At 41.5% G+C, this 21,027-nt stretch overlaps 1 protein-coding gene across 1 annotated transcript in view; it reads right to left on the bottom strand.

The window, feature by feature from the left end:
• LOC134789728 (kinesin-like protein KIF21A) overlaps positions 1-21,027 on the bottom strand; it is a 121,038-nt gene that overhangs the window by 16,259 nt on the left and 83,752 nt on the right. Inside the window, exons 5-18 of the mRNA XM_063760360.1 lie at positions 18,921-19,233; positions 18,280-18,438; positions 17,388-17,590; positions 16,597-16,833; positions 15,432-15,593; positions 13,524-13,767; positions 11,462-11,656; positions 10,600-10,799; positions 10,024-10,095; positions 9,605-9,685; positions 8,211-8,298; positions 6,358-6,575; positions 4,824-4,988; positions 4,293-4,444 (exon numbers count right to left, since the gene is read on the bottom strand). Coding sequence (XP_063616430.1) covers positions 4,293-4,444; positions 4,824-4,988; positions 6,358-6,575; positions 8,211-8,298; positions 9,605-9,685; positions 10,024-10,095; positions 10,600-10,799; positions 11,462-11,656; positions 13,524-13,767; positions 15,432-15,593; positions 16,597-16,833; positions 17,388-17,590; positions 18,280-18,438; positions 18,921-19,233 — 2,489 coding nt within the window. The remainder of the gene's footprint in view (positions 1-4,292; positions 4,445-4,823; positions 4,989-6,357; positions 6,576-8,210; positions 8,299-9,604; positions 9,686-10,023; positions 10,096-10,599; positions 10,800-11,461; positions 11,657-13,523; positions 13,768-15,431; positions 15,594-16,596; positions 16,834-17,387; positions 17,591-18,279; positions 18,439-18,920; positions 19,234-21,027) is intronic.

The following is a 21,027-nucleotide window of genomic DNA, read 5'->3' as shown; positions in this document are numbered from 1 at the left end:
GACACGAAAGGTAAGCTCTACTACTCCACGGTACATGCCGTCCCTAGGGCATGTATCCTAACTACTAACAATATTATTGCACAACCGCTCACTGAATTCTGTTCCAGAGACCTGTGTGCGATTAAACTACAAGTTCCACTGCCAACAGGCTGTCGCGACCTAGTCCTCGCCTCGGCGTACATGCCCGGAGAGGACGAGCCACCGCCTGCCGAACTACAACGACTGGTCAGCCACTGCGAGAGATCAGGCCTCGCAATAATCATCGGGGCCGACTCCAACGCACACCACCCACTGTGGGGAATGGAGACCAGCAACAACAGAGGTAAGACACTTGTTGAATATCTTGTGACTACTAATCTAAACATTCTAAATATAGGCGCTGAACCAACATTTGTAAACAAACGATGCAGGACGATTATCGACCTGACTCTGGCTTCGGAGGAGGTCAGTGAACTAATTATGGGATGGCAAGTCTCCCAGGAGGCCTCCTGCTCAGACCATAGATGGATTCGCTTCAATCTACTAGCATCTAGAGACACACCAACCGCCCGGAGGAATCCCAGGAAAACGGACCGAGCCACTTTTAGGAAGGTCCTAGGGGAAAGCCTTGACCGGCTTCCACCGAGGGATGACCTTCGGGAACCGGCTCAGATAGAACAGCAGGTAAATATCTTAACTGATACCCTCGTAGACAGCTACCACAAGGCGTGCCCCTTAAAACCACCGGCAAAGACTGCCATAAAGGGTCACCAGTGGTGGGGCCCAGAACTGGAGAGACTCCGGGGGAAAACCAGAAGACTCTTCAACAGGGCCATGAACACAACGGCTGAGGTGGACTGGGATAACTACTACGAAGCCAAGGCCAGGTACAAAAAGAGATTGCGGTACTGGAGATCCCTGTCATGGAGGAACTTCTGCAGCAGCATTGAAACACTTGACCACGCCAACCGGGTAAGGAAAACCTTAGCGCACAAGCCCACATCACAATTGGGCTCACTGCGTAAACCCGATGGCACATACACATCTAGCCCTGCAGAGACCCAACGCCTTCTCCTGGTAACTCACTTTCCAGGATGCGTAAGTCTCGCCGATGCAGATCAGCAGGACGAGGAATACAGTACAACGGACAACAACTGGCAAATGGCGCACAGAGTCGTCACCGCTGAGAAACTCAGGTGGGCCATAGACAGCTTCCATCCCTTCAAGGCGGCTGGTCCGGATGGGATCTTCCCCGCTCTCCTACAGTGGGGTCTAGGACTCATCCAGGAAACCCTGACCGACATCATGGCAGCCTGCCTAGCCTGGGGGTACGTGCCCAGGAGATGGAGAGATGTAAATGTGGTATTCATACCTAAACCAGGTAAGAACGACTACACAGCTGCCAAATCCTTTAGGCCCATCAGTCTCACATCATTCCTGCTGAAGACCTTGGAAAAACTGTGCGACAGGGACCTGAGGGACCGAGCGCTAAAGAACATACCGATGCACAACAACCAGCACGCGTACAGCTCAGGTAAATCTACGGAGTCGGCTCTACACATGGTTGTAAGCCGCATTGAGAGGGCCATCCACGGCAAAGAAATGTGCCTCGGCACTTTCATTGACATAGAGGGCGCTTTTGACAAGACTCACTTTTCCAGTATAGGGAACGCCTTGGAAAGCCACGGCGCTGAACCCGGACTAGTAAAGTGGATCATGAACATGCTAAATCAAAGGACAATAAGGTATGTAGGTGAACCGCAGGCCGTAGCGGCGGTGCGAGGATGCCCTCAAGGGGGAGTTCTGTCACCTCTGTTGTGGAACCTAGTAGTCAACAACCTCATAACCAAACTGAACGAGGAACACTTCTACACAATAGGCTACGCTGATGATCTGGCAATATTAATATCGGGTAAATTTGCCAGTACAGTATGCGACCTCACCCAGGCAGCTCTTCGGATCGTAGAACGCTGGTGTAGAGATTTTGACCTATCAGTTAACCCCACCAAAACAGAAATGGTAATGTTCACCAATAAAAGGGCACTTGGCAACTTTACCAGACCAACACTTTTCCAGACTGAGCTACAGCTGACCGATGAAGTTAAGTACTTAGGGCTAACGCTCGACAGTAAACTCAACTGGAACAATCACATCAACAAACGCATAGACAAGGCGGGAGTAGTCTTCTGGCAGTGCAGAAGGATGATTGGTAGGAGGTGGGGACTCAACCCGAAAATTACCCTTTGGCTCTATAAGACTATAATCCGCCCCCTACTCTGTTACGGTGCTCTGGTTTGGTGGCCAAGAACAAACCTAGGCAACGTACGAGACAAGCTACAAAGACTCCAGAGGCTCGCATGCTCGGCCACCACTGGCTGCACGAGGTCCACTCCGACTGCAGCCATGGAGGTCATGCTAAACCTTTCACCGCTGCACCTACACATACAACAAGAGGCCAGTCTCTCAGCGGTAAGGTTACGAACCCTCAATATATGGTCTAACACCACAGGAGCTCTTCACACAGCATGCCTGGAAAAAGTATACAGCGAATTTCCAGTGCTCATGGCGGGCACGGATCGAATTCACAAACAAGCCATCTTTGACAAAAGGTACAAAATACAATTATTTGAGGACGACAACTACGAAGGACTCAATCCCCGGGAGCTGAGAATCTTCACTGATGGGTCCAAAACAGACAGCGGATCAGGCTCTGGAACCTTTTCAGAAGACCTGAACATGTCAATCACCACTCCGCTAGGAGCCCATAACTCGGTATTCCAGGCTGAGTGCATGGGCATCATTAACGCGGCGGCTGCCATCACTGCAAGGAAGGTAGTAGGATCCTCCATCCGCATACTCTCCGACAGTAGAGCAGTCTTAATGGCCCTAAAAAGCCATATAGTCACATCCAAACTTATACACGAATGCCACGAACGACTAATGGAGGTATGTCAGAACAATAAGATCACCTTACAATGGATCAAAGGACACAGTGGATCCCGAGGTAACGACGCCGCGGACGAGCTCGCCAGACAAGGATCGGGTGCGGGGGCGATTGGCCCGGAACCGATCCTCCCGATACCGTTTAGTAAGGTACGCTCAATGCTGCTGGCACGTACAGGGAAACTACACACAGAACACTGGCTAAACCAAACTGGATGCAGACAGGCCAAGCAAGCCATGCCGAGCATGAACGGTAAGCTCACAAGGGCGCTCCTTCAACTAGGAAAGGTTCGACTGAGTATGGTAACCAGTGTCATAACAGGTCATGGACTTTTTAACAAACATCTTTTTATAACAGGTGTCACAGACAGTCCCCTATGCCGTGGATGCATGGAGGAAGAAGAAACAGCCTCTCACGTGGTGTTGGAATGCAGCGGATTGGCCCCATACAGGGCAAAACATCTCGGATCCCCGAGTGACCTCCCCGAGGTCCTACTCAACATCAAAGGTCTGATAGGATTCCTCGAGGAGCTGGGCTGGCAAGACTAGTCCACCCCCTATCACGCAAAATAGGCGCAAGACGTCGAGTTGCGGAAAATCGCCCGAACTACAATACAATACAATACCCGCCGGTTCGACCCTTCATTCTCGTGTAGCGGAGATTCGTGCTATGAAGACATACGATTGAATATGTGGGAGGTTAGGAAGATTCGATTACCTACTTTGCAGTTTTACTGGATTGATTGGTAATGTCAATAATAGGTAGGTAAGTACACTTTGTTTCAATAATCATAAAATTAAAATTAACAATATCTTAGTAATCATTGACTTCATTTATAGGTATTTCATTTCCTTAATGATGTAGTTTTTTGATAATTAAAGTAAACCTAAATGATTATCTAATACAAAAGTAGATAGTTATTCTTACTGAAATTACCACGAACTTCTTCTTCCTCGCGTTATCCCGGCATTTTGCCACGGCTCATGGGAGCCTGGGGTCCGCTTGACAACTAAAACTAAACTACCACGAACGGAATATGTTATATTTTCCTTTAGCAAAATCATATTTTGCTCACTGTTTTTAAGTAGCAAAGTACCCTAGTTAGAGCTGCTGAGGTGAAAAATCAATTAAATTCGTACAACACATATCAATCACATTGAACATCCGAAAAATAAAACTGCTAAACAATCAGAGCTGAAGTGAATCTTTGTTTTATTTAAAACTTTATACATTAAGTCAATCTCCGCTACACGCCAAGGACGGGTTAGGCCCGCGTGTATTTAAGGTCCGTTTCGCCGTGTACACGGGTACCGAACACGTGTACACGAAACCCGGACACGACCGCGAGCCCTAATATGGATAAGTTTACCCGTCCACCGGCGACACGGATCTCGTACTCGTGCCTGATGATACGCGCGCTAACATAGCAGCGAGCGCGCCGGCGCCCATGCCCCACGGGTTCAGGTTGTGGTCGCCCACCGCTCGCATCGCCGCTGCCGCTCGCTCGGCGCTTTCTTCCATCTGTTGATAAAGTTGGGTTTTATCAGGCAAGGGCAAACACTTTGCTACTAATTACAAAGCCGAATAACTTTATTTGGGCGCCCCTACCACTATCCGTCACAATCTGGACGTGTACCGCAAATAAAAAAAAAACGAAATTTCGTTATTTAACCTCTCTATCACTCATATTCGAGCGAGGCAGATAACTAAATTTCACACATTATCCAACCGCCTTTCCCACTACTTAGGGACTTTACATCTACATATCGTTAGCGCGATGCAGAAATCGCTTCGACAACAACAGCTACATCTAGCGCACAACAAACTTTCCTCGCGAGTGTCTCATGAATTACTCCTGGAAGATTCGACTTTATTAACCATATAATGAGGTTCAACTTGCCTGTGCGACTTGTGCCCTTGCATCGGCTAATGCCTGCTGGTGTCGGGTGGCGTCGTGCGCGTATTGGAGCGCTAGGCCTGCCAATCGCGAGAGAGCGTAGCGGCCTGCTTCTGCGCAATCTATTTGTTCTAATAGACGGGGGAGCTCGTTCTCGTCGTTTTCTTCCTGTAAAAAATAATTTGTGTAGTAAATTTGTTATTAGTAACTTAATTTGGCGTATCAGCTATAACACCTTTAAGACTGTATTTAAATTAATTTATTTTACATCATGCATGAAATAAAGCACCAGAAAATAAATAGAGAAACGATATTTTAAACACATTTTCTATTTTAAAACCCGTATATAACTATAAAGTATAAGTATGTAATTTGATTGTGACGTCACATGCTAGTGTTTCATATAAATTCCATAGTAGCATAATCGTTTTGACAATTCGAAAAAAGAAACTGATTTGACTAGTAGTCAAATACCCTATACAGTACTCATGGTCTAATAAAACATGGTCTTCCATTCCCAGAGTGACACGGGCCTACGTCACAATAACATTGCCACTTTATTTCAACATAACATGTTACATGGGTACATTATACCTATGGTTAATAAGTTAAAATATTTCTTTATAATTTTATAATTTTCATTTATATGTATTTTAGCTTAAATTTTACAATAACACGTAATTTTTAATTACTCGTTAGCAATATCTTCCGATTCACGAAAGAAATTTCAGACTTTCGGGTAATTCTGTTTATACTACTGGCAACACAGGATAGCGCTGTGCACATTTGACAATTCGGATCTAGATAACTTCATGCCCTGACCGTCATCCTTGTCGAACGCGTGTTAATTGTTATTTCCTTCTCGCTCAGTGTCAGCAGCCGCAGTGTTTTCCAAACTTTTCACGTCGTAAGCTTGGTAATTAATATGTAACTGTGAATTAGTTTTTTAAACGTTTGTCTTGTATAGATAAATAAAGTTTAATTTAATACATTAGATTTGTTTTATTTTACTATGTTTCTACATGAATAACTTAAACTTAATGCCGTTAAAATAATTTTCACCGTTGGTTAAAATTCTCCCACATTTCAAAGTTTGAGAACCTGTAAACAGCATGATGACGTAGGCGCGTGTCAGTTAGGTCATACGCGAATCTCGGAATGGAGTACCAGGCGGAGTATATTATTATACCATGCAGTACTCAAGCAAAGGCCCATTTCCCTCCTGATTGGCCGGTTTTCCCGCTGCTTAAGGTACCTTTTCAAAAAGTTCACAAGGTCACCGAGCGCGTTCTGACTTCTGCCTTATCCCTATAGTAACAAAGTTAAAAATCCTTCCCACTGACCTCAATCTGCATGATCTGATGATGCGTATCAGCTATAGCCCCCTTCAGATACTCAAGTAAAGGTCCATCTCCCTCCTGATTGGCCCGTTCCCGTTGCTTAAGGTGCCTTTCCAGCGCGCTTTCAAGGTCGCCGAGCGCGTTCAGACTTGTGACTTATCCCTATAGCAACAAAGTTCATAATCCTTCACACTGACCTCAATCTGCATGATCTGATGATGCGTATCAGCTATAGCCCCCTTCAAATATTCAAGTAAAGGTCCGTCTCCCTCCTGATTGGCCCGTTCCCGTTGTTTCAGGTGCCTTTCCAGCGCGCTCTCGAGGTCGCCGAGGGTGGAGCGCGCGGCGCAGGCTCGGGAGAGCCAGGCCTCGAGCCGCGCCCAGCTCTCGCGGTAGGAGGTGCGGGAGCGAGAGCCTGGGGGAAATATACTTTTCACCACACCAGCTCGGAAAGGCTTACTTTGCACTTCAAAAACGGATAGCAAAGTTGCACTTTGCTATCAGTAATTCACATGTGAGGCAAAGTAATCAAATGCAAATTTTGAGTTGTTTTCTTATGTTTGCTGGTAGAATTGACTTTTAAATGATGATTTTGGATGATAAATATTTAATAACATTCATTTGAATTTGATTTGGTTTGTTTGATATTTTACATTTAATATTTGCTTCGGGTTGGTGTGGTGAAAAATTTTGTGTTTCACTCGGGGGCAAATTTTGTTTAACCCCCGTGCTTTGAAACCCTCGCAACGCTCAAGATTCCATTTTTCGAACCACTCGCTACGCTCGTGGTTCAATTTTGGAATCTTTCGCTTGCTCGGGTATCAATATTAGCACGAACGGTTAAACAACAACTTTGCCCCCTTGTAAGACAAATAACTATTTTAATACAGGTGCTCAAAAAGTGCTACTTTACGTAGCTGTTTAGCGTTCGCAAAGTTGTTTTTTGCGAACTAGTGCTTTTTACTTTTCTAGTACGTCCACACCAAAGAGTTTGGATGTTTAAAAACTTTATATATTTTTATTTTGCCATTAGACATTTATTACGTACAAAAAGTATTGTTACACGATATAAAGTAAATATTTATTTATTATTATAGAAATAAAACGTTATAAAATACGATATTTCACTACCAAAAATTTTATTATTTGGCTGAATGGAACTATCATTGCCACGTTGGCTGACGTTAACGGAAAAAAATAAAAATTAAAAAGTGAAACCGGCGGCCGCCATTTTCACTTGAAATTTATTAGTTGTATCAAAATAATTATCTTAAATTGCAACTGTAAGAGTGTTTTTGTATGAAATGAGTTAATGTGATTACTTTTGGCAATGTAAATCAACGCTGAACGTAGTTTATAGTGCTGAATATACAATATCATTCAAATTCAAGGGAAAATTCGTAACTGTAAGTGCAATGCTCATGTTACCAATATTTGTGTTAAAGTGATTTTTTCGCAAATGTATTAAAAACGTCGTTCAATGTACGTGTGAAAGTGTTATTATTTACATGTCCCGTGTCTTTTATTCGCCTACGGTTCATAAAAGACATCCCGGGACTCGTAAATAATAACATACTTTCCCCACTTGCATTACTATTATTATTGGTATAAACTTTCATCGTCAACATAGAATGGTATTTGATATGCTTTCAATTTCCAAAAGCAAACGGTACATCAATAGATGTGTCTGAGTTTCATGGAAGTTATGTACTGAGGGTGCTGCGTACCTGTTGACAGCTGAAAAATCATACCAAAAACGAATCCAAATCAAATTCATAACCTGTTATTACGATCATAATAAGCATTAAGCTCAACCAACATGACCAATAGTTATAAATAAATAAATAAATAAATATAAACGACGTTTATAAAAAAAAAGAACATAGGTACATAATAGTGCTTACAAACTCATTGAACAGGAAAGTGGCTCAGCTAATGTTTGTACCAGATGGCCTGTAGACGACCTTGTATTATGATAAGAGAGTTTCTTATGTAATACTAAGATATTCTCCACAAGAAATAAGATGCAATAATAAATGTAAAAGCGTACCGCGTAGTCTTCCCGCTGCCCGGCTGCTAAGCTTATCTCGGTGTCCCCGTCGGAGTAATGACACCTCTTCCTGCTTCCGTTTTAATACCTACAAAATAAACAAAATAATAATTGATAAGTTCTCTAGTACAGTCAGCGTCATATAATAGGTAGCATCCAAAGTATTCAAATAGTTCGGTACACCATATTATTTGCATACTTTGGATGCTACCTACTATACGACGCTGACTGTACAAACAGCAACGCTCTCAACTGTCCAATTGTCTATCAGTGGACCTTATACCTTTTGTAATAGGGTTTACGAACTGTCAGTTAATGTATGTATGTATGTATAAACTCTTTATTGTACAAAACACAAATTTATGGCACAGGATAGGCAGTACAAAGGCGAACTTATCCCTTTAAGGGATTTCTTCCAGTTAACCTTTGAGTAGATGAGAATTGAAGAAGAACGGTAGACAAATATAGCACTGAGTACAATAGACTAGAGGAAAGTCAATAAAATTATAAAAAAGAGGGCAAGAATAAATAATATAAGATAAAAATTTGAAGTAACAATATAACAAATATATAGAATACCTACGTTAAATATAATAAATAAATATATAATATCTATAGTCACGAATAAGTTAATTCCGCTCCGATAGCCACAGCTTTTTTAACTGCCCCTTAAGCGACGCAACGGACTGCGATTGCCTTAAGGAGGGAGGCAACTCATTCCAAAGTTGAACAGCTCGTACCGCAAAAGATTTACCATACGCACGAGATTTGTGATGAGGTGTTGCCAGTGCAAGATTGGTACTCGATCGAAGGCGATGGCCACTACCATCTGCCAAAAACTTGAATTTTTGTAAAAGATAGAGAGGAGAAGAAGGATTAAAAAGAGCATTAAAAAGAAGAGAAAGAATGTGTAGATCCCTGCGGCGGCGGATGGGAAGCCAATTAAGTTGAGTGCGAAATAGAGAAACATGATCGTATTTCCTTAGACCGAATACAAATCTTATGCACATATTCTGCAGGCGTTCAAGCTTGTCAAGCAGTTCCTGTCTCAGATCGAGAAACGCAATGTCGGCGTAATCGAGAAGTGGAAGTAGAAGAGACTGAGCCAACATAATTTTAGTCGGAAGCGGGAGGAAATTCTGCAGGCGCCTCAGGGAATGGAGAGAGGCAAAAATCTTTCGGCTGATTTCAGAGACATGTTAACAGTGTGCGCGATGGTACTCCCGCACCCATACAGATAGTTTATAAAATTTAATACTGCCTTATGAAGGCAAGTATTTTCTATCAATTTTAGGGGAAGAAAATATATTTAACACCTATTTAATATCTTTTCGACACTTAACACAAATTTAGTGGTAGTATTCTGATGCAGAAATCGACCTAGTTTTTTTTACCTGTTCTTTTAATCTTGTTTCAGCTTCTAGAGACCTAATGATGTTGGCATTCTTGCGAGATTCTTTCCGTAGCTGCGCCACCTGTGAACGAACACCGATTTATACTCTGTAGTAAACAAAATCTACCCTCAAATGGCTCCTTAAAGCCAGTTGAGGGTAGATGAAAACATTACATGATCAAATAATGTAGGTTGAAGTCAGGTCGTTCAGTGACTGATCCAGGCGGTTTTGTATTTGGTTGGTTAACCAATAAATGTTATAACTACCCGAAAATGTACAAATTATTTGTTTACTTTTATTTAAATACCTAAAGATACAGAGTATAAGATAAATTCATGTTCGTATAATACTTGCTGCATGTAGTAAGCACTATCATTTAAAATAACTTGAATATTTTATTACTATTAGTTTTTTTTTACCTCTTTGGCTCTCGCCGCTTCGGCTTGTTGGTGTCTTTTAGCCTCCTCACGCATGCGTTGTATCAGTTTAACCTATAAAAAAGTAACGAATTAATACATACATGTTATAATGTATACGGTTAACTTAAAAATAAGATGCGAGCAGCAGTACTGAGTTATATTTTACGCTAACGGCATTACACTACATCAACTCAACGTTTGTTGTTATTTTTACAGTACATATGGAGCTACTTTACCGCACTAGTGCGATTATTAGCACATTACGCAACTATGTCGTAAATTCAAGTGGCCATATGTACTGTAAAACGTTGTACGATACATGTGCGAATAGGTTATTCGCGAGTCGTGTCGATTTAAAACACTCCCTTCGGTCGTGTTACAGTTTATCGCCACTCGTTGCAAATTTCCTATTTTTCGCACTTGTATCATAATGTACTATTAACATATGTACAAGTCGTAAACGCAGGCGTCACTGAAGTGGTCGCGCTCACATACTATAAATTAGCACGGGAGAGACTATGTGTGGTGACCGCGAGTTATGTATAAGTTCTAAATATTTTGTTTTTTGCTTTGTACCTTATCTCTCTTCATCGAATGCAGTTCGTTCTTGAGAGTAAGTATTTGTTGTGCAGTCTGTCTTTGCGACCGTTGCAGTCTAGTATGTTCTCTGGCCGCAGTTTGAAGACGCTTCAGTTCTCGAGACATGCCGCTGAGACGGCGCTCGTACTCGTCCTTTACTCGCTTAAGTTTTTCGCTGGGTGGCGATGCTTGGGATGCTGTGGAAGATAAGAGTTAATAGCTTTTTGCTGGACATACCTAAGAGAAAAGCTATTACCAAAGGTCCAAAGAGGTAATACGTTAGTTTGAATTGGTAGTTGCAGTTACATACTTGTATTTTATAAAATTGTTGATGTATTGTTATTAGTTTTGCTTGTATGTAAATTCAATGTTGACGTGTAAAAGTGCCCTTGTGGCCTATTTGCTGAATAAATGTTGAAGTTAAAGTTGAAGTCACTTTCGACTGGTAAACAACACTGTAGTCTACACCTACTACTACGTTACCTCTTTGAAGGAGCAACTTCTGTCGCTGTGTTTATCATGATAATGTCATGTAATGTCATAATTTTATTGTAACATTTGGAGCAGAGCAAAAGGTTTAACATTTGCGTCAACATGTTTCACTACAATATTTTTTGCCTTTCTTTAATTATTGTCACGTTAAAACACAGTAAAATGTAAGGATGTTCTTTATTTTCATAATTTGGTGGAAGATGACATTACGCTGAGTGGGGGGTCCTTTTTAACGTCCATCTGATCTATGTCTTGTTTAGAATTTAACTGGTTTGGTTTGACGTAAATAAATGTATTTTCTTTCTTTCTTTCTTTATGTCTATACTCATTACATTATTTCAATATTTGGTCAAATGAAGACACTTACTGAGAGTGGATAAAACTTTGTCCCTCTCCGCGTGTGTGGCCTTAATCTGCGTGTGAAGTGTGTCGAGCCGTTGTTCGTAGTGCTGTCTCAGCGCGGCCAGTCGTCGTTGCGACAACTCTAGTTGTTCGATGAGACGCGCTTTGGTGTCGATGTCGTCGCTTAATGCGGTTAGTTGGGCGGAGAGCGCGCGTTGGGCTGTGGGAAAAGAACAGGGTATTATACTGTATTTAATAGTACATTACTACAGAGGCCGGGACGAAAGGGGTTGCTGGCCGAAGACATATAGACAGGACGGATAGGTCTGAGCGCGGGCAACCCCTTTTCCCGCCGAGGTATGTATAGTGCTTTTCTCAAACATGCAATGAAATAAATAAAATAAAAAATCCACGAAACCCTAGTTTTATTTATAGAAAAAACTAAAAGTAAACTACACCCAAAATATAACCAACACGTACCTATATCATTATCACGCGTATGTTTTACACGAGTCGTGTATTTTTACTACCCGTATATTTTCATGTATCTTTGATTTTTTCGCCTTGTATCCGTCTGACTGTCGTTTTCGTCACATAAGTTTACATAGTCTTTCATGTTGATATCATGTTTCACATACATCGTTGCTTTATGCATGGAGTAAATAAGTATAATTTCCACAGTGTTGACGAATTTGTAGTTACATTCATTTAAAATATGCCACAAAACTGTTTCTAATAAACTGTAAGCCATTTTTCTTAGTTTCTCAAATAATAAAATTGCCATAAGCAACCATATACATACTTCGTCTTTGACTTGGCGGTAGAGGCAGCAAGTTATTAAAATCAATTCTGCTTACGCTGCCAATTCCAACACCTACGATTCCAATTAATATTAATTTCATTATTTCGTCGAAACTCATATTAAAGTCAAAAAATCAACAACGCACCATAAATCCAATAAAACAGAATGAATATTTTTCAACTTTACCTCCATAACAATTTAAAAAATATAACTACGCGTGTTTGAGTAGACCTCTTTACCGCTAACGTTTAGATGAAATATTTGAAATGTTTTTATTTGTGTATTTAAATTTATAAAATTATAGAATGTATTATTTATTAAGTTCATGTTGATTTTATACAAATAAAACTGCAAATTATAGCAAACATTGTTTTTTGTTTTTTTTTTATAGGCGTAGTGGCAGAGTGTCATTACGAACCATAAAGCAAATACTGCCTCTAGTTTTTTTTAATGGATAAATGCCACGATGCTGTGTCACAAATATCGGTGAAATGAAAATTAAAAAAGAGGACTTTGCCGGCCTAGGCCTGCAAGATGTGTATGAAATTCCATTAACGACCTTTTGTCATAGCCGCACCTGAAACGTCATACTTCGCAGCCTATTATAAGGAACATAACATCAATATTTCATTGCATGTTTGAGAAAAATAAATTATTTTACACCATGCATGAAATAAAAATTATTAGAAAAACACAGATAGGAGTTATTTTTAAACACAAGTTCTATTTAACTAATCGGATAGAAATATAAAAAGTAGGTGAGTTGACCGTAACGTCACGATGTAATGTTTCATATAAATCCCATATTAGCAAATCGTTTTGACAGTTCTAAAAAAGTAACTGATTTGACTAGTAGGAAAATACCCTATTCATATAATATGGTCATTGGTCAAAGAAACGTGAAATTTACTTTAGAGGACAGGATAAACAATAAATGACCTTTGTAGTGGCAGGACGTGGGAAATTAAGTTAATCAAATTTGAATCTCAATTCATTAGAAATGACAAAAAAGTTATCATTCGTAAAAATCACAATCCACCTGTTAGATAAATTAAATTAACCTGTAAGACAAATCGACCTAGCCTGGACCGATTGTAGGTTTAACAAGGTTTGTGTTTTTATTATTATATAAAACTGTTTTTGACTGTAGTACGTATAAAATTCCTAAGAGGTCGGCAACTTAATATGTAGCACTTCTGGGGTAACAGACGTCCATAGACTGCGGTGATCGCTTTGAATCTTACTGGCCGTAAGCTAATTTGCCGTCAACGTGACGAAATCTAACCTTTGACCTCCTCCTCCTCCCGCTCGTCGGCCTCCGAGTCGGAGTCCTGGTCGGAGGGCTCGTCGTCGTCGGCGCTCTCGCCCTCGGCGCGCTCGCGCTCGCCCACGTCGCCGAGCGCCGCCTCGGTGTCCGCGTCCGCGTCCGCGTCCGCGTCCGCGTCGGCGGCGCAAGTCATGCTGTCGCTCATGTTCAGCTTGCGCTGGAATTCCAGCTCGCCCATGCTGCGCGCTAGCAGCTCTTTTTCCTGTAAAAAAAAACATTTTGTCCTTGGTACAGTATATACTTAAACACGGACAAAGTGCCAAAAATATGTATAACTTTTGGGTTATTTCGACTCAGAATCACGAGGACTATCGATTGAAACAAAAAATAAAGTGTCCGCAGTTTTTCATACAAGTTTTGGGTGTCAGTTTTGTGACGGCCCATACAAATTGTATATGAATGCGTGACATTACTGTTGTAGAAGTAAATTGCACATGCATCATATTGTTCATTTGCCCCATCAGCATTTTAGTTTATATAAAAGTTTCGTAATTAGTCAATAAGTACCTATTCATTCACAATATATTTGGGCATTTTCATTTAACTTGTACTTTAAAGCGCTACTTAAGTCGTGTTTCAGTAACGTCTAACCGTTACATTCCTAACAAAATATATGGGATTTGACGTTGACCGTCAGTTTTGTAACGATTACTAACCGGCCGTTAAAGGTGTTCAATTAAGTGAAAATGCCCATTTACGTTCGCTATTCTATAAGTGTGCACACTTATCAAGTTATAATAAATCAAGTTTATCTCAAGAAATCGTCTTTCGGGTTCCAAATTACTATCAAAATATTTATCAAGTAAATTTTAACGCTAGCAACTCTAACAACTGTCATTTATTTCCTTTTTAAATCGATAGTGCTTAAAAATGGCCTAATATATGTCGTTTCCACAAGCAGAAAGTCCCACTTTGTCGCTTGTCGCTCGCCATAAGGGTGCTTGACAGGTTATTCGTATAAAGATACAAGCAAATCTCGTCCTTATGGTAAGCGACAAAGTGGGGCCTTTGACTAGACTTCGACACATATATTCTATAGCTTATAACTTGATATCACGGTCTTCAATGATACAATCTTTTTACATACTTTGTACAGTTCCCGTTTAGCTTCGTCGATGATCGAGAACGTGTCTTGCACGGACTCGTGCCGTGTCCGTGCCGTCATTAGTCCATCACTTCTCGTCTGCGACTGGCTTCATGTAGATGTTTCACCTCTCCCCACCGACTGACTCTATAGAGGAGTTCCTAAACTCCACATATCTTGTACAGTTTCCGTTTAGCCTCGTCGATGATCGAGGACGTGTCGTCCACGGACTCGTGCCGTGTCCGTGCCGTCATTAGTCCATCACTTCTCGTCTGCGACTGGCTTCATGTAGATCTTTCACCTCTCCCCACCGACTGACTCTATAGAGGAGTTCCTAAACTCCACATACCTTGTATAGTTCCCGTTTAGCCTCGTTGATGATCGAGGACGTATCGTGCACGGACTCGTATCGTGTCCGTGCCGCCATCGCTTCTCGTCGTCGACTCGCTTCACATAGAACGTTCATAAAGTCCACATACCTTGTACAGTTCCCGTTTAGCCTCGTCGATGATCGAGGAGGTGTCGTGCACGGACTCGTGTCGTGTCCGTGCCGCCATCAGTCCATCACTTCTCGTCTGCGACTGGCTTCATATATATCTTTCACCTCTCCCCACCGACTGAGTCTATAGAGGAGTTCCTAAACTCCACATACCTTGTATAGTTCCCGTTTAGCCTCGTCGATGATCGAGGACGTGTCGTCCACGGATTCGTGTCGGGTCCGCGCCGCCATTGCTTCTCGTCGCCGACTGGCTTCATATAGAACGTTCATAAAGTCCACATACCTTGTACAGTTCCCGTTTAGCTTCGTCGATGATCGAGGACGTGTCATGCACGGACTCGTGTCGGGTCCGCGCCGCCATCGCTTCTCGTCGCCGACTGCCTTCGTATAGGGCGTTGGCTTCCATGAGTTGAGCTCGGAGTTCTTCTATCTCTCCTACGTAGCCCTGTCAGATTAAATTGAAAGTTTAGTAACTTAACCGTAGCTTAAAAGTTAGAAAATACAGACCGCTGACTATTTTAAGGGTTAAATTCACCAAACACGTTTTTTTGTGGCATTCTTTAGCTCTTTCCATAAAGGGATATCTATCAAGCATATACAGTGAAACCTGGTTAAGTGGGACCTGAATAAGTGAGAAACCTCTATAGCTGGGACTCATGGTGCGGTCCCGACACTTTAGCACTGAATTACCTCTGTTAGTGAGATAAAACGAACCTCTATAACTGGGATTAGTTGTTGTGATTTTATAGTCACATTTACCTCTATAATTGAGACAGAGAGCGTATTTTACCTCTTTTACTGAGACTATATTTATAAGATTACATTTTCCTATTTGTTTTTTTTTTAATTTTATACGAATTACCTCTGTATCTGAGATAACGTCAATCTATGACCTCTCTAACTTGGACTCGATTGATCTATTTCCGTATTCTTACTATCTCTTAGTCTATCCACAAAATCCGCATTTGCTTAATTGTGTCTAAACATCAAACATCAACATAAACAAATTTTCATTTAATAAATTTCTAAGACGCAATGAAGTCCGTATCAAATTTAATTGAAAAATCTACCCTTGGAAAATCATTCAAAATAAATTCAAAGAAATATTTAAACAGACTTAAAAAATATTTAGGGACAAGGATTACTTTACCTAAACATTTAAAGATAATTACAAAATACCTTATTAACCACCTCTATTTATAACTGAGATATATCCTCTATTCTCACCTCTATTAATGGGACCCTCTGTAAATGAGTCAGAAATGTATTTGTACCTGGCACACTGAGAGCCTGGGTAAGCGGAATACCTCTTTAAGTGAGACAAATCTGCTCGTCCCTTGAAGTCTCACTTATCCAGGTTTCACTGTATTAGTAGAAATCGATATACAATTCCTTATAACATTATTTAAAACAGTAAATATTAGCTCTTTTTTTAATATATTACAAACCTGAACTAAAGCAGTAAGCGAACAATCAGCAGCCTCTGGACTTCCATCCTTCGGCCCCCAGTTCCCAAGAGCCTTCTCTGCAATCAGTTCGCTGTTCTTCGCCGACAGTTGGTCTATGGTGCCTTGCATGGCCTTGACTCGCCGCCGGAGGGATTCAACTTCGCCTGTTAGTATGGCGTTCTCTTGCGCGACGTCGCTCCAGCCTTCCTCGCCGTTTTCTGATATGATGCGTTTTCCCTGGAAAAAGAAAATCATTAAAGATAACTGGGCTTTAGGTACTGTGCAGATAATATTGGTGTTGGCGCAAAATTTTAATCTTTGGAGTCGTCAGCTTTCAGACTCCACTCAGTGGCTCAGTTCCATACTCTACTATTAACAAAGCTGCAAAGTCTCTTATTTGAGTTAGCGCTATGTAGCAAGCGCGTCAACCGGCACAGCGACGGCAGCAGCGTCAGCGGCTCTAGCTAGCGATTGGGTCAACTTGGTCACTTAATGTATAGGTTTTTTACCTGTTTATATTCAGCCAGCTCTAACTGTAACCTGGCCACCTCATGTCGTAGTTGGTTGATGGTCCTAGATGTGAGATCTTGGTTGACGACGCATCTGTTCTTGATGTTGCGCGCTGTCACGTATTTGTCACTCGATGACTATAGTTGAACGCGTCCGCTTCACTACTTATGAATTCTATGTCGACACATCATTAGCGCGATGCAGTAAACACGTCGCTCGGCACAGCGCCATCTAGCGAGCAATCGGGTTAACTTTCCCACTTTATGCTTTTGTTTTCTTACCTGTTTATATTCAGCTAACTCCAGTTGTAACCTGGCCACCTCATGTCGTAGTTGGTTGATGGTCCTAGAGGTGAGATCTTGGTTGACGACGCATCTGTTCTTGATGTTGCGCGCTCTGTTCGCGTATTTTAGCGTGTTGAGGGTCTCCATGAAGTCGCGGTCGCTTGGTGATACGCAGGCTATCATTACGGTGTTACTGTTGCCTGGAAGTTGAAAAAAAAATTAATAACCTTTCATAACGGGAACTGCTAAGGGATGAGGTTCACTTCCTTATATTCTGCGATATGATTTTGTACGGCGTTTCGGTAGAAGGTATGAGGCAATTCACTGAGAAATGCACCCTAATTAATAGAATACAGGGTTGCATTTACCTCCTAACAAGTCTTAAAGTAGCGTAGTAAGCTTCGAGAGAACGTGAGGACCTTTTACTGAAAATTGTACTCAATTACATAGAACACAAGGTCGTACTTACCTCCCAACGAGTCCTGCAGTAGCCTAGTAAGTCAAGTCTCGACACGGCACATGAATGACTTTTCTTGTTGGTCTCTTTCTAAGAGCGGAGATGACATTGTCATGAAAAGCTTTTAATCAAAACTGCACCTTGTTATAAATACAAGAAGATCGCATTCACCTCCCAACGAGTTTTAAGTAGTCTAGTAACCGTTAGCCAAACTTACCCATGATAGGAGAGCTTTTAATAATAAGCGTACCTTATGGCACAAAGAATAAGGTCCTAATTACCTCCCAACGAGTCCTGCAGTAGCCTAGTAAGTTTTGAGTCTCGATACGGCACATGAATGGCTTTTCTTGATCTATCTCCGAGAGGATAGATGACATTTTCTATTTTGCTTAAAAATGAACTTTGTTACATCTACAACAAGGTCGTATTTACCTCCTAACGAGTCCTGCAGTAGCCTGGTAAGTTTAGAGTCTCGATACGGGACATGCATGACTTTGCGTGTTCTGTCGCCGAGAGCGGAGATGACATTTCCTAGTGCTAGCAGGCCGCAGTTGATGGAGATGCCTTCTTTTGCGCGTTCGCCGGTTGCCCCTGAAATGAAAAAATCACGTTTAATGTTGTTTAGATTTTACTTACTATTAAGTGGTTTCTTTTCACTCGTCCGTATACCTATACTTGCAATACCAACTGGCGAGTGAGATCATAATGCTATCTCTTTTAGCTTTGTTAAGACCAACCAAGAGTGAAAGAGATGGCATTATGACCTGACTCGCCACTTAGTTTTGCGCCAAGTGTAATCACGTTGCTGGCAATTCCCTATTTCCCAGCTTTTGTTTGTAGTAATGTTGCCATTGCTGAGCCTAATACCACAAGGGTCAAATGTATTTTACTTTATACTGAAACACCCAAATGTTAGTAGAAAAGGCGCGAAATTCTAATTTTCTATGGGAAGTCAACTCTTTGCGCCTACATTTTTTTAATTTTCCGCCTACTGACAAGTCGCTGTGCCAGAGTATAGCTTTGTCATAATTCAGTGACAACCAATATAAAAAATGGCATTATGATTTTGGTACCTGTCCTTTTCAGCCTCTCCGAACCCGCCAGATCCACAAAATGGAATTTAGCAGTCAACGTCTCATACTGCTCGGGCGCCTCCGCCTCCGCGTCCCGCTCCTGATCGGCCGCTAGCCGTCTCTGTCTCATGAGTAGGGTGAAGACCGCATGCGAGCGAGAGGACGATGAGTTCATGTTGGTGGCCGCGGTGGTGCGAGCGAGAGCGCCTGCGCGGAGGGCGGAGAGGGCCTCTTTGACACAGCGGACGGCGCGCATGGATGCGCCTACGACTCTAACGCCGCCGCAACCGTCTTCTGTTATTCTGAGGCCGCCCTGGAAGAACAAAGAACTGGCGTGAATATTTTAGTTCTCGAAATAATAATAGCCTTTCAAAGGTAGCATACACCAGAGAATTTGGAATGGGTACAGCCGTGGGCCGTAGTGGTCAGTAACTCAGTACCAGGGATGTTGCGGATGCAATCTTTTGACATCCGCGGATGCGAATGCGGATGTCAAGATTAGGTATTAAAAAAACGTCAAATATTACATTTTACTAATTTTTATTTGAAAAAAAAAAACGAAACGTTAAGTATTTGAGCAAGAACATAGGTGCGTTATATTTAATAAACGGTAACTTGGCCGACTTTTCTGGATCCAGACCTATATTACCTCGCACTTACGCCGCCGCTAAGACATTCCTGTAGCGACTTGTTCGACATCCGCATCTGCATTAAGACGAAACAGGAGCTGAGTTTTAAATATTTTAGGTAAATATACCCGTCTCGCTAACGGAAGCGGCACCTAAAAGTAGTACGATAAGGACAAGGCGAAAAATCCTGCGTAAAAATCTCAAAAATGGAGGTTTCGTACTCCTCTGTAACTTCGTAACCAATCGTAACCAAATTTGGAAATCTAAATGATTATGAAATTATTTGTGTCGGACCGTTTTGCTTTTTTGGCTAATTGATATCAGTTTTGAATGCCACGCCTCTCATTGCGGCATAGTCAATTAGGCCATTTTTGAAGGGCTCTAGCGCCTTAAAAAACAAAAATATCAAAAAAAGCAAAACGGTCCGACACAGATATTGACAATATTAATCTGTGTTGAAAAAATCATTGCTCTAGCTTCAAAAACCACGGAGGAAAACGAGGAGTACGTTTGTATGGAGAAATGACCACTCCTGTTGGCTCTTAAGCTCCGCATCGATTTTATGCGGATGCGGATTCTGAAAATAATGCGGAAGTTCCGCGGTTGCGGATGCGGATATTCGCAACATCCCTGGTCAGTACGTTAGCCGCGAAAGCTGTATGAAGACGCCGGTTCGATTTCGACCTCCGTAATCGGTGGATTTGGTCACTTTTTCTTTAGTCTTTATTTCAGTTTTTGAATCATAGTGGTATTATTGGTCGATGTATTGTATAAATAGAAAAGTTGTTATTTTTCTCTGTATTTCGAGGTTGGTTCCATATTAAAGTTGTTTAGTATGACCTACATGTTCAACTTTTAGATTATCGTAAACATTCAACCTGTATCAGCACAATCGAAGCAATAAAATCTAGACACACAAACCTAAAAGTTAAGATTTAAGGTAAAAGTTTAAGTTTTCCCACCAAAAACCTTTCAAAAATTGGCCGCCAAATCTACCGGCTAGTCTAGCTCTTAGGCACTGTAAAAAAGTTATCAGATCTCAGCAAAAGCCAAGCCGTTAAGCCCTAACTTTACTAACCCTACACCTTGGTTTAAAAACTATGGCTTGGCAGTTTCATAGATATAGTGCGACATAAAATAGTAGCAAGTAAATAAAATGGAACTAAAAATAATCCTTACTAAATTGTTGCCATGTTTAAGCATCGTACGTCAAAAATGTGTCAGTTACGTAGGAAGTGGCGCCCTCAAAAATTTTCTCAATTTCTTATCGTACTATAGGTATAACAATGATTTCCTTCACTCATTTCGTTAATATCGACAAACCAACAATGCAATATACTCACACAACAACCATGAATGTCATCATAAATGTTCAAAGTGTCAAAACAACCTGTCTTAATACAACTTAAGTACTTACTATAAAAAAGGTCACGGCTCAATAATCCCCCGATAAAATCACCTCGTCCATTGAGCGGATT

Source organism: Cydia splendana, chromosome 4 (genome assembly GCF_910591565.1).
Source record: "Cydia splendana chromosome 4, ilCydSple1.2, whole genome shotgun sequence".
Lineage (NCBI taxonomy): Eukaryota > Metazoa > Arthropoda > Insecta > Lepidoptera > Tortricidae > Cydia > Cydia splendana.
The sequence above is the reverse complement of the archived record's forward strand: the minus strand, read 5'-3'. Positions and strand labels throughout refer to the sequence as shown.